Raw genomic sequence first — 14,658 nt, forward strand, 5'->3', positions numbered from 1 at the left:
ATTTTACCTAGAACCCCAAATGACTACATTTATCAAGACCTCAGAAGATTTTACTATAGGCAACCCACAGCTACCAAACTCTCCCAAAGAATTAGAGAGAAAACAGAAACTAATGAACAAAACACTCACCCACCAAAGACAAGACCAGATATCAGCACCTAGAATTACAATCTTCCCAATCCCAGATGCTTAGACACCAGCATAAAAACACAATCAATAACAGCTGGGGCAATATGTCTCCACTGTGGCCCAGCAACTTTGACATGGCAGGCCCTGAATAGGCCAACATATCTGAAGCACAAGAAACAGACTTTAAAACAACAGCCTTTATGACTATGATAGGAGTCATTAAAGAAGAAACAAATGCTATGATCATAGCAACTAACAATATAAGCAATAGTGAAGAGGCTACCTTAAATGCCCTTTCCCAACAATGAGATTGATGACTACCTTATATGCTATCCTAGAGCCTTCATCTAGTAGCTGATAGAAGCAAAAACAGACACACACAGCTAAACATTGAACCAAACTCCTGGAATCCAGTTGTATAGAGGGAGGAGTGATGAGCAAAGGGTTCAAGACCACACTGGAGAAACCCACAGAAACAGCTGACCTGAACAAGGCTGAGCTCATGGACTACAGTCTGACAGCTGGGAAACCAACAAAGGACCAACCCATGCCCCCTGAACGTGGGTGTTAGTTAGGAGGACTGGGCAGTCTATGGGACCTCTAGTAATGGATCAGTATTTATCCCTATTATACAATTGGACTTTAGGAGCCTATCCCACAAAGAAGGATACTCCCTCAGTCTAGACACATGGGGGAGGGCCTGGACCCTGCTCCAAATGATATGACAGACTTTGAAGACTCCTCACAGAAGGCCTCACCCTCACAGGGGAGCAGGAAAGGAATGGGATGGGGATTGGTGGGGAGGGGGGACAGGGGAGGACAGGAGGATGAGGGAACTAAAAGAAGCTTGTTTCAAATTTAAACTTAAAAAATTTAAAAAAAATAAATTAAGGGACTAGAGGGAACAGATAGATATCATTAAAAAGGGAACTAGAATAGATATTTATGAATAAATGGGGATTCTTGAAGGGGAGGATCAAGTGATGAGAGAGAGGGGAGAAGGAAATATGGGGGAGATAGCTAAAATTAAGGGACACTTGAAGGGAACTATAGAATGTAATACGGTAGCAATCTCTTAAAATATATACATATGTGAAAATGATCTAAATTAAATCACCCAATAATGGGGAGACAGAGTACCAACTGGTGGATCTCGTCACCAAATGAAGCTTCCAATAACAAGTTTGGGCTACTTTTAATTGAATTGTTGTTCAAAGGCACCCCACAGGAATCCCCAAACAACTAAAGCTATTGTCAAAAGTACAGGTTTCTCTCTCCAAACTAGCCACAAAGCCATACTGATGAAGGCTATACCTACACACCTCATTGAACATGGAAATGCCAAGTGGTATCTACATAGAACCTTCACTATGCTCCAGCATCTTTGGTACAAGAAGGTTTTCTGCACACAATCAAAAGAGATTGTAAACGCCAAGCCAAGCATAAACTCTTTGTCTACAAAGATACTGTTGGGAAATTTAAGTACTTGTCCCTTATAGCTCTCTTTCTCCCCTCCCTGCTGTAGAACTTCCATGCTCTCAAGGTTGAGCAAATGAGGTTGTTCTCAGAACTTTCCAGTGTGCAGGGCCCATACTTTGACCCCAGGTGTGGATGTGGTTGGTGCATGATTTCCTCCTATGCTTAGCCCATCCCCTGGCTTGGGTATTTAAGCCCATTACGCTCTGCAACAAAAAGGCAACAGCTTCTTCTTCACTTCTCGTGGTGGTCTATTAAGTGCTTTAATCCCAACACCCTCCACCAGCTGGGTCATGCGGGCAAAGCAGTGTACTACCTGTGTGATATGCTAGGGCAACAGTGACAAAAATCTTGTAGTGATATATTGCTTATGGTTTATTAAATCTTGACTGAGGATTCAGAAAAGCAAAGTCATCAACAAGCCTTCGAAGCTTTAATCCCAGCAGCCAGAAGCGAGGAGGTGGTGGTACATACCTTTAATCTTAGGGCTTAAGATTTAGAAGTAGCCTGATCTCAGTGAGTCCAAGGCCACCCAGATCTACATAGGAATTAATCAATCTAAAAGGGAATTATAGCTCACACCTTTAATCCCAACATTAGGGAAGTGTATAAGACAGAAGGAAGGTCTCAGAGAAGCATTCATTCTCCAGCCACACTAAGGAGATGCTACAGTCCGAGGCTTGGTGAGAGCTCATGGAGACAGATCAGCCTATTCTGCCTGAAGTAGAGGTAAGAAGCTAGTGGCCAGTTGCTTTGGTTTTCTGGTATTCAGCTTAAATATGAACCCCAATATCAGTCTCTGGGTCTTTTATTTTTCATGTCACAAAGCTAGTGAGAAGTAGCCAACCAATAATTGATTTGACTTAAGGCCCACTCTACAAGGAGGCCAAACCTGACATTGCTTGGGTGGACCATTAATTACCTGAGACTAGATAACCCAAGGACCTGGGGAAAACTCAAGACTGGTCTAAAGAAAAAAAAATGAAGTAATAAAATGACTCTTATTTTCTAATATATTCATAGGTCAGTGCCTTGTTCAACCATCATCAGAGAAGCTTCCTCCTGCAGCAAATAGGAACAAATACACAGACCCACAGACAGATGCTAAACAGAGAATGAGAAACCTTGGTAGAGTCAGCCCTAAATGGGATGTCTTCATCAAATCCCTGCCCTCAGAGATCAGGGAATGCCATGAAAGAAAAAGTGGAAAGAGCATGAGGGTCAGAGAGGGTGGAGGACACCAAGCATACAAGAGCCTCTGAGCCAACAGGAGAAAAACTGAGATGAACCCACAGAGACTGAAGCAATGTGCACAAGGCCTACACAGGTCTACACTAGGCCCTCTACATTTACAATACAGCTTCCACTTTAGTGTTTTTATGGGATTCCTGAGTGTGAAACAAGTGGGTCTCTGACTCTTGTTCTTTCTCTTGAGCTCTTTTCCTGTCCAACTTTGTCCTGTCCAACTTCAATGTAATAGTTTTTGTTTTACTCTATCATACTTTATTTTGTTTTATTTTATTTTTTCAATTTACTTAATACCTAGATATTAGGGTAAAGGTTAACAACTGAACTATCTTTTATACCTTCTCACTCCCTTTCACACTGCCTTCCAACTCATCTACCCCCTCTATCGTTAGTGCCCCTTCCTTGGCATAATACAATAACCCCACTCCACCCCACACCTACACCCACACCCACACCCATTCTGCTATCACATCACAGATACTCTGTCATCTCTCTTGTCTTTGGACCTCTTCATCCCTTATCACACTCCTGCTTCTACTTTTGTGTGTGTGTGTTGGAGGGGGCGGTAATTTTTGTCATTTGTTTTCTTGTTGACAGTCTCTCTGACTGTGGTGACATGGAATCTCAAAAAAAAAAAAAATTTAATCCTCATTATGGCTAAGGATGTTGAACACTTTCAATGTTCTCTTTTATTATTTGACAATTTCACATGTGTATATAACAAACTCTCTGGGCATGTTTTAGTCTCCATTACCCTCTCATATGCCCCTATTCTCAAATATTCATTGGGCACGTGTATTTCTCCTTTTGACTACTAGCTGCTTCTTTCATTATCCCATTTGAGACTGGAGGATTTGGGGAAGTATTTAATTTCTTGAGTTATAGATTCTGATACCTGTCTGGCACATCTCTGGTTAAAAAAAAGTCCCCATTCTGTAGGCTGTCACTTCACCTTGGTGTTGTTTTCTTTGCTGTACAAAAGCTTTTTATTTCCATGAAATCCCATTTGTTAATTTTTGCTAGTATCTCCTGAGCTATCAGTGTCCTACTCAGGAAGTCCAAGCTTACTCTGAGATCTCGAACTCTTATTCCTACATGTTCCCCTGGTAGTTTCAAAGTTCCAGATCTCACATTAAGGTCTGTGATTTTATTTTATTTTATTTTATTTTATTTTATTTTATTTTGTGGCATGGGAGCTGTGGGGGAAGGAATTGGGTCTTGCTTTACAGGCTTGCCTGCAACCTGATCTTATGGAGACATTTTCTCAATTGAGGATCTCTCCTCTCTGATGACTCTAGCCTGTGTCAAGTTGACATGAAACCAGCCAGCACACTTTCCCATTTGGCTTCATGTTCATGGTGGCTTTCAGCATCATTTTCGCCATCAATCTGACAGCACAGGCATTATGGGAAAGGAAATGTGACCTATTTAAAGACTCCCTTCTCCAGACTCCCAAGAAGAATGTGCATTTTGTACCAATTGAACCTAAACTTCTGCAGATAACTGTTAAGTCTATTTGGTCTTCAGTGCTCTTTTCCCCACTGGTTTTTGTGCTAGCAGCTTGGTTCCCAGGTTGGTGGTATTGGGTGGTGATTTGGAACCTGGTGCAAGACCTTTAGGTTACCAGAGGCATTTTCTTGGAGGTTACTTAGGTATTTCTCATTAAATCTTTTGTAATTCTCATGAGAAAGTTGATACTAAAGATTGAGCCTGGGTTCACCCAGTCAGTCTCCCTGGTTTCCTGTTTGATGACATGACTTCTTCCCTCCACATATCCCCCTATCATTACCATCTGACAAAGGTAATGAGTGAACCTTGAAAGAGCCTTACCACAGTGTTTTAACTTACTCTCTTCAAAAGCTATGAAGTGAATAAACTTCTTTTTCTCATAAAAGCAGCCTGTCTTCAGTGTTTCATAGAATTACAAAGGGGTGAGAAAAATAGTAAAAAGGAGAGGGACTAGAACAGCTGCATAATTGGAAAGGTGCAAAAAACATCAAGGTGTCAGGGTAGCAATAGCGACAGGCATTGGTTTGCCACCTCTGGGACACAGAAACAGTGAGTGGATATTACAATTACCAAAGTCTAGAAATAGAAAAGTTCTACTGAGTCAAAACTCAGACCCTTGAAAAGTTTCTAGTCAGATGGTTTGGGGATATTGAGGTCAAAGAAAGCTCCTGTGGGAAAGTGGTTGGTGGGTGGGGCTGGCTTTCCGGGAACTCGAGATGATGAGCTCCTCTATGGAAAGGAACACTTGGGCCAGATTTTTTTAAAAGTACAACTGGGGGTGACATGTGCAAGGGCAGAAACTGGGTGACCTGCATGAGGGCAGAAGCTGGGGTGGCACGCACAAGGACAAACACTGAAGTGGTATGTGCAAGGAAGCAGTTGGAATGGCATTTGCAAGTACAGAAGCTGGGTGACAAGTCTGAGGACAGATGTTGGGGTATAATAACAGAAACTGGGTGATGTGTATGAGGATGGAAGCTGGGGGGGCATGCACAAGAACAAACCCTAGCAGACAGCCCAACAGGGAGAAATCAGAATGCAGCAGGAAAGTCCTTGTCATCTCCATGCAGTGGCCTGGAAACGATGTCTAAGCCCAGCAAGGCAGTACATTCCTGTAATCCTAGCACGTGGGAGACATGGGTAGGAGAATCATGGGTTTTGGACAAGCCTGGACTAAATGGCAAGACCTTGTCTTAAAAGAACACATAACAAAGAACAAGAAAAGGTAAAGAAGGGAGGAAGACAAGTGGTGAAGGGGGGAGGAAGGAAAAAAGTAGGGTGTAGCTTGCAGATTTCCAGCCCCAGTGTCACAAAGCATCAGGGTGCAGAAGGCTGTGACAATAATTTATAATGTCAGTATTTTTTCTTTTTTAATTTATTTTATGTGCACTGGTGTGAAAGTGTCAGATCCCCTGGAGTTACAGACAGTTGTAAGCTGTCATGTGGGTGGTGGGAATTGTACACGAGTCCTCTGGAAGAACAGCCACTCTTAGCCACTGAGCCATCTCTCCAGCCCCCTAATAATGTCAATGTTTTATCTGTTCAAAAGTTATATTGATTCTAAAAGAAAAAGCATGACATCAAGAGAAAACAGAAACAAACGATCTTAACTATACAAAACTGATAAGCACCCAAAGCAAGGAAGTATTTTGAGTACTATAAACTGGCTGCTGGCTCTTATTGTGCTATAGTCTAAAAGCAAGCGAAACAATAAAGATGTGGAATCCTGTCTGTATGTGCCTCACTGGCGATGGCATCACACTTTAGAAATTATGCATATTATCAGATCAGAAAAATGAGAATGTTAATGACAGTAGATGCAAAGATTATTCAGTGCTACAAAAAAATCATAAAATGAGTTATTTAAACACTGTAATATTACATTTCTGGAAAGGACAATGATTTTAACACGTTTTCCATCTCTGCTTATTGGAAACGCCCAGAAGCAATAACACATAAGTAGTATGTCTAGCACTCAGCTCTTGATTTTTAGATAGTGGCCTCATTGCAAGCAATCAGGCCTCCTGCAGAAATTACTAGGTCCATACTGAGGGCAGATATGTACGAGGCAACCTGAGCTATCTGTGTCAAAGAAGAACTGACTCAAAGATTAACTGAGTCATGAAAAAGGGACATAGTGAGCTTAACCTATCACCTCCTAATGCTGATGTGTGGAACATTGGTCACCATAAAGTATAATAGCTACAAATAAGCATAGCATTTAAAAGACCAATAACTCCTTCAGGGGATGGTGATTAGCTCAGCTGACAGGGTGCTTCTCTGGGATGCTGAAAGCCCAGGGTTTGATCCATGGCATCATATAAACAAATACCTGTAATTCTAGCACTTGGGCAGTAGAGGCAGGAGAATCTGGAGTTCAAGGTCATCCTCATCTATATAGTGAGTTATGAGACCAGTCTAGGCTACAGGTGACCCCACCTCAAAAATAAATTCTTTGAGTGGTTAGTGAAACTCAAAAAAAAAAAAAAAAAAAAAAGGACAGAAATGTGGTTGGTTTCTGTATAAACAACATCCATTTATCAAGTATAAATCAAGTTAAAATTATTAACATTTTGTGATTTTTAATATTTTATTGTTATATTTGTTTTATTGGTGTTGTATGTGTGCACACATAGGTTGATGTACATGAATGCCCATAGAGATCAGATGCAGGTATAAAATCTCCTAGACTTAGTTACAGATGATTGTGAGCAGTTTGATGTGGGTGCTAGGAAATAAATTCAAGTCCTCTGCAAGAGCAGTATAAGCTTTTGAACACTGAGCCACCTCTCCATCCCCCATTTTACAATTTAAAATACAAAAATTGACTTGGGTGAGCATCATTAATTGACATTTTAAAACATCTGATGAAGGTCTGGAAACACCAGCTGCTCTGACAAGGGACCTGGGTTAGGTTCAAAGCACACGCATAGTGACTCACAATTGTCTATAACCCCAGTTCCAAGGAATCTGATGCCTTCCTCTAAACCTCCACAGGCACCAGGCATCCATCTACCTGCTGGTTATACCTTCATGCAGACAAAACACATACATGAAAAAATAATTTTTTTAAATTATTTTTTATTGTAAATAGGATCTTTTCTCACACTTTACATCCTAACCACATTACCTCCTCCCTCTACTCCTCCCAACTACCCAATACCTCTCTTCTCTCCAAGATTTACTCCCCTTCCATTCCCTCTCCAGAAAAGAGCAGAGCTACAAGAGGTGACAGCCAAACAGGACAAAACAAGATACAAAAAGACAAGGTGAAAGCTCTCATCAAGGCTGGTCAAGACAACCCAATAAGAGAAAAAGAGTCCCAGGAGCAGGTGAAAGAATCAGAGATACACTTACTCCCACCAAGCTAAAACAGCCATAACACACAGAGAGGACCCGGTGCAGACCATGCAGGCTTGTTCTTGCCCATTTAAAATTTCATCCACTGAACAAAATGTTTGAAAAACCAATTGCCAAAAAAGAAAAACTTCTTACTAATTGAAAGGTCAAAACCTTTGGATCATTTCAATGGGGAACCAGGAGGCCATGCTTTAACAAGATGACCAGACATAACGTAAGTGAACTCTGGAAGACCTGGTATCAGGTGCCTTCTTCCAGGACTCTCTGGAAATCCTGATATCATGAGCCTTCCTCCATGCCTCAGTATAAAACGCACAACTTGAACCAAGCAATCATGTGATAATATGCTTCCTGAATATAATAAACTCTTTAGGCCCAGATTAGAAGAAATCCAGAGACTGGAGAAGTATGTTTAGTAACAACCAGGAACACAAATTCGGGTAAATCTAGAGTGAAGGATCCCCTTTGAAAACAAGAGCCTGAGCCAACTCAATTCAATATAGTACACAAATCTGGAATGTATCCATTTTTAATATGCATAAAATTGAGGAAATCGAACACAGGCTGAATAGAATGTGATAGTACTAATTACATCTTTTGTTTGTGAAAATAGTGTTGTGATAGTAGGGAAAAGTGTCCTTAGTCTTATAAGATACATTTGAAAATATTTAAGGTAATGACCATCACATCTTCAGCTTAATTTCAAACAATCTATAGTAGAAGACACATATACAAGAGGGAAGATGAAAGCACCAAAAATTGACATTTGTTGAAATTAAGTAGATGCTAACATTTGATAAGCAGATTTTAGCATTTTATGTTGATTAAAATTTTTATATTAGAAAGTTACAGTGAGAAAATTTAACATTACAGGAAAAACTAGCAGAGCATTTTGAAAAAATAGAATTGAAAAGCAAGCATTATCTAAGATAGTAGAAATTGGGAAAACAAGTCCGAAAGGATCAAGAATTTCAAAATTTTAAAATAACAGAAAGAATTCTGAAATTTCAAAAAGAAGAGTTTCAAAAGAATAATGGGATTCTTCAAATGGAATGAAAATAAACGGAATCTAAAAGAAACTAACAACTAGATTTTTTTGTTGTATTTTAGACTTTCAAAGATAAACAAAATAATTCAAAAGCATGTGTAGACTGAAAATCAGCTTCTATCTTATAATGAGTAACAATAAGGGCTAAGTGACCATAGAATAAGGTTTGCCAGGCCAAAGGGAAAATAATCTGGAATCCAAAATTCTACAGCCAAACTATCGGTTCAATCAAGAAGACAAAATAAAATCATTTCCAAATCAAATGTTTGCTCCTCGTATGTCCTTTCCTAGAAATTACTTGAAGATGTCTATCAGTAAAATAAAACGAAATGTTAATCAGAGAGGACAATGGGGTGTGAGCAAAGTACAATGATATACATAGATGAACATGTTTTAAATAGTAAATTGTAATTGTAGGTTGTAAGAAATTGTGAAAACCTAATGCCCAGAATAGTAATCATATCAGAATACATATCTGACTGCAAAGCAATCAGGAAGCAAGCACAGAAAGTAACAGAAACCAAGATAAATTTCTTTTTGCAGAAAGATTGTGTCCTTCTGGTTTTTCCCAGCAGCTGAGAAGCCAGGGAGTCTCGACTCTGTAATAACAAGTGAAAAGTTGAAAAAGCAAAAAGATCTGCAACTCTTCTTAGACAGACATGAGAACTCAGGTGACAGAGCAAACCACTGCTCTGAAATTATAGACATGGACCCTGAACAGGGCCACAGCTTGCCAGTGTGGGCAACTTCCTGAAAGCCAGGATCACAGCAGAGGATGCACCGGAGAAACTGTCGAAGGCCCCATAGGGACAAGGCCAGCGTGAGAGCTCTCTGGGAGACCTAACTCTAAGGTGAACCAAGGAGTTTCTGTGTGTTTGTTTCCTGACCTCTAACGGGTCCTCACAGTGAAGACAAGAAAACAACCCTCCTGCTTCCGGCAGTGAGAGGAACAATGAACAATTTCAAGACTTGCTGTTTTCTGTTTAAAAGAAAAAAGAAAGAAAGGGATCCTCAGAGCAAACCATTTAATTACTTTACTTGCCCTTTCCCTTCCTTCCTTTCAGCCCCTCCCAGGTACAAATTATTTAATAGACGCTAATTTGCTGAACTTTTTTCTTATTCATAGTTAATTACTAGAGAAAGGAAAATACCTAACTCAACCAGACTATGCACCTAAAGGAGGAAAAATTAATGCACACTTTCTACATCTCTGTTCCAGAGTTACAGGGTCACAACACACTTCTGCCATAGTATTAAAGGTCTCGTCACTGTAAGTGCCTTTACTCAGGCATATAAGCCAGTCAAAAAGGTAAGACAAAATAAAACTTTAAAAGAAAACACATTGGCATGTTTGTCCTCCCAACTGTGTGGAGAAAAGCCTACAAAACCTCAACTCTACATCAAGAACTACAGACAACTGAGTGACTCTGGAGGCGGGAGAGGCGTCCCTCCCCAGGGAAGAGCACTACCATTGACTGTCCAGTGCCAGATGGTCAGCCCTGAACACATCATACAAGGAACACTGTATGGCCCCAACAGGTTATATTTGGGAACATGCATGTATATAAATGTAAATATTTGCATATAATAACAGAGGCCATAAATTTAAAAGAGAGTTGGGAGGGTTTGGAAGAAGTAAAAGGAAAGGAGAAAGGTTGCAGTTAAAACACAACCTCAAAAATAAACAAAAAAAAAATAGTTTGAGAAGATGAAGTAAGCATCAAAATCATACTCAGCTACAGAGAGGATTTGGGGCTGAATATGTTGAGAATTTAAAGCAACTATGGCTCACAGACTAATGGGTCAAGTGGATAGAAAGATGCAAGTTCTAAGAATGATGAGAGAGAAATACTAGGAAATGAAAACACAGTACCAGCTGTGCATTAGTGATGCACACCTTTAATCCCAGCATGTGGGGGGGCAGAAACAGGAGGATCTCTGTGAGTTTCAGGCCAGCCTGGCCTACAAAACAAGTTCCAGGACAGGCTCCAAAGCAATTCAGATGCCATTGTGAGCCTATTATTTTTTGAATGTGGCTGAGTGAAGAAACTCAGCCATGACTGCATTTCACCAGAAATTTCCTGAGGAGCTGGAACATGTACCTATATGTAAACCTGCACAGAATGATTATAGCAACTTATTAATAATTGCCTAAGCTTAGAAGTAACCAACATAGCCTTTAGTAGCTTTGAATAGAAATGAATATAACTAAAGTGCAATACTTCTGGACAACCCACAATTACACATCCCCAGTAAGAAATGAGTACCAAGCCATGAAAAGACATAAAAAAAATTAAAATGCACATTGCCAAGTGGGATAGGTCAATCTGAAAAGGTTACATCATTCATGTTTCCATCTGAATGAAAGCATTTTTAAAAGGCAGGACTAGGAAGTAAACAATCAGCAGCTGCTGTGTACTGGCAGAGTGGGAGGGCAAATGGGAACACAGGATTTTCACTGGGGTGAAACTATAATACCTTAACAATGTTCCACTAATTCTGCATTGGTCAGAATTTATCTAATGTATAACACCAAAAGTGATGCTTACATAAACTGTAAACTTGGGATAATAATAACACGGCAACACACGCTGTATAGGAACCGTGAATGAAATGCTCTGATAGGGGCGAAGACAGGGCCTATTTGAGAAATCTATGCTTTTATCTCAACTTTGCCGAGACTATCAAATAGCTCTTTTTATAAGTTATAGGGGCTGGGGAGAAGGCTCAGTGAGTAAAACAGGAGTAGTCAAAGCATGAGGATCTGAGCTCAGATGGCTCACACCCACATAGAAGTGACATAGAGGTTCCCTGTAACTCAGATATTTAGGAAGAAAGATGGGATTCCCAGGATCCTTTCTAGACTTTCCACATAAATGAGCTCTGGATTCTGTGAGACACCTTGCCCCCCCCCAAAAAAAAATAAGATGGAAAGCAATCGTGGAATTTTTTGACGTTCAGAATCCACTGGCAGACTACCACATAGAAGTCTTTATATATGGCTTCAAAAGATATATTCAGATTACTTCCTTTGATGCTGCTAAGCTATGGCACAGTTGGCCAGATGATTTACTTCATTTGTACTACTCCAATAGAATACTTGAGACTGGGTGACCTACAAAGAACAGAAATTTAGCTTAGAAAGGGATTCCAAAAACAAAAGGACAGAATCAAGCACAGCTTCTTGGTAGCAGCATTTCCTTGGGTAGGCTCTGTTAGCTAGAAGCAAACTTTAAGGGATGCTCCCTGACTCAAAATTAGTGGCAAAAACTGCAAGGCTCTTTGAAGAGATGCTACCAAACAATTAAATGGTGTTTAGGAGCAGACAACAGCATGCTTCTTAATGGTGACATAGACCCAGAATCTCTGCGGAGTTGTGCGAATAAGCATGGCTCCCACCAGTACCTCTGCCATGAAGCTAGAAATCATTTTAACCCTAGCCATGCTGTTTAACAAATTAAAGATTCATAGTCAGAAAAAGATAGTGATATACAGTAAAGACAGATTTAGAGAAACAAAACCTCTAAACAGTATATAGTGTGTTTAAAATTAATACATAAGCTTGGGAGAGGAAAAAAAAGGCTAGAGAAAGTCCTTATTAAAAAGGAAATAAAGGCTCTTTCTCTTCCGGTCCCAGGCTCTTCGGATGCCGCCAGATACCATTCAGACATGGCCAAGTCCAAGAACCACACCACACACAACCAGTCCCGGAAATGGCACAGAAATGGCATCAAGAAACCCCGATCGCAAAGATATGAATCTCTTAAGGGGGTTGACCCCAAGTTCCTGAGGAACATGAGCTTTGCCAAGAAACACAAGAAAGGCCTGAAGAAGATGCAGGCAAACAACGCCAAGGCAGTGAGTGCACGCGCAGAGGACATCAAGGCTCTTGTGAAGTCCAAGGTGGTAAAACCCAAGATGCCAAAGGGTCCTGGCTGCAAACTCAGCCGTCTGGCTTTCATCGCTCACCCCAAGCTTGGGAAGAAGATTAGAAAGTACATGGCCAAGGGTCATAGGCTCTGCCAACCAAAGCCCAAGGTTCAAACCAAGGCAGAAGCCTCGGCTCCATCTAAGGCCCAGGCTGCAGCTCCAGCTCAGGCTCCCAAAGGCGCCAAGGCCCCATAGAAATGGTTTCTGCCACCATGAAGACAGATGGACTGGTGTGACACATCTACACACTATCTGCAGATGACCTGTGCCCTATGCTGTTTTTACAAATAAACTTGAGGCAAGATCTGTTTAAAAAAAAAAAAAAAAAAGGAAATAAAGTAGCTGGGTTTGTTGCGCATGCCTTTAATCCAGCACTCCAAAGGCAGAGGCAGGTAGATCTCTGTGAGTTCAAGGCCAGCCTGGTCTATAGAGTGAGTTCTAGGACAGGGAAAAGTACATAGAGAACCCCTGTCTCAAAAAGAAAAAAAAATGAAGAAATAGAGTAATAAAGAAAGCCACAGAAAGATGTAAAATACACAGAGATTCTGGATAATGAATGTTATTGTGTTGTCTTTGAATTGTTTGATTGCTGAGGAAAAAGCTAAAAGGCATTTGATTATAAAATGCTGCTGGATTAATCCAACCTACATATTTTCAAAATGCTTGACTTCAAAATCTAAGTCTAAGGACATGTTACGTGGAAAAGAGGTTCTGCTTTTGTTTCCACAGAAGATGAAAAGCTGTAGATTCCTTCCAGACTAATATGGTTTCACCAAACAAGACCCCTGAAACAGTGGCCCAGATGATCCAACATCCAAAACAGCTGAGATGATGCAGCCTCACAGACCACTACAGCTAGGATTTGGACAGGGCTCTGGGTTTTCTCAGGATCCCCTTGGGATTGACAGCACACCCAAACAGCAGGAAGCAGTTTTGAGAGAAGTACACACATTCCCAAATATCATTTATAAATGTTTGTTTTCATTTAAGTGGGGTTGTTTAAATGATTAATAGTCACAGCCAATCTCTGAAAAGGATGGGGGAATATGTTATAGAAATGAATACTTTGCATTGGTATGGATGATTTTGGTTTACTGATACAGATTAATTTTGTTATACGTATATTTCTACTCTTGTTTAGGTATTTTGTTTTTACAGCTCTTTAAATTGTAATGTATGATTAAATAGATTATAGGTAGTTACCTATAATAGTGAAAACTTGTTAGTTAGGTTTTCTAGATATATTTCAAATGGAAAGGTATTCTTCAAAATCATTCAAAGACCTATATAATATGACATTTAAAATGGTTTGTTAGAGTTTTCATAACAATGAGACACATTTGCTTCTGTTAAAAGCAATTACTTCAAAAAGAAGATGGGCGATGGGCATAGAAGAAGCTCCTTATGAAATTTTCTTTCAATGTGCCAAAACTAGTCATTTAGTCAAGAAACTGTTCTTCCTTGGACTGTTTGACTGTATGCTGAATAACCTGGACATGTAGAACCGACAGGAAAGTGACTGCTAAACTTGCTAAAACAAGATGGAACAGTCCTTTGGGGTTCCTGCTTCATGGAAGAGTCTGCCAGACAGTCTTCTGGACACAGAAAAATGACTGACAAACTGACAAACTGACAATATAGGTGGTACAGTTTCAAATTTCCTGCCTCACTGAAGCCTGCCAGACACTCTAGGCCTATAGGCTGAAGATGGATGCCCCAACATTACAGAGGAACTTTGGGTGATCCTCCAGGAAGTGAGATGTCTCTGTCAATTCTAGAGTTGATACATTATTCTGCTGGTGTCTTTATGGAGTTGAAGACAGATAGTTATGGTTATGGTTTTCCTTAGTTATGATCAAAGATATGTTACATATAAAAAAGATAGGATATCTTCTTTAAATATTGTCAAATATAAATGAACTAAATATTGTTAACTATAGTTCTTGCTTGATAACTGT

The 14,658-nt window shown here is 40.1% G+C and overlaps 1 protein-coding gene across 1 annotated transcript; it reads left to right on the forward strand.

Moving 5' to 3' along the window:
- Nucleotides 1-12,428: 12,428 nt before the first annotated feature.
- LOC127229035 (60S ribosomal protein L29) lies at nucleotides 12,429-12,895 on the forward strand. Its single transcript, XM_051194055.1, has one exon. It carries the CDS (start codon nucleotides 12,440-12,442, stop codon nucleotides 12,893-12,895), a length of 456 nt encoding a protein of 151 aa, XP_051050012.1. The 5' UTR covers nucleotides 12,429-12,439.
- Nucleotides 12,896-14,658: the final 1,763 nt, after the last annotated feature.

This window comes from Phodopus roborovskii, unplaced genomic scaffold (genome assembly GCF_943737965.1).
Source record: "Phodopus roborovskii unplaced genomic scaffold, PHOROB, whole genome shotgun sequence".
Lineage (NCBI taxonomy): Eukaryota > Metazoa > Chordata > Mammalia > Rodentia > Cricetidae > Phodopus > Phodopus roborovskii.

Excerpts from the sequence above, each read along its gene's own strand:
- LOC127229035 (XM_051194055.1), top strand. The coding sequence starts at position 12,440 with ATGGCCAAGTCCAAGAACCACACCACACACAACCAGTCCCGGAAATGG.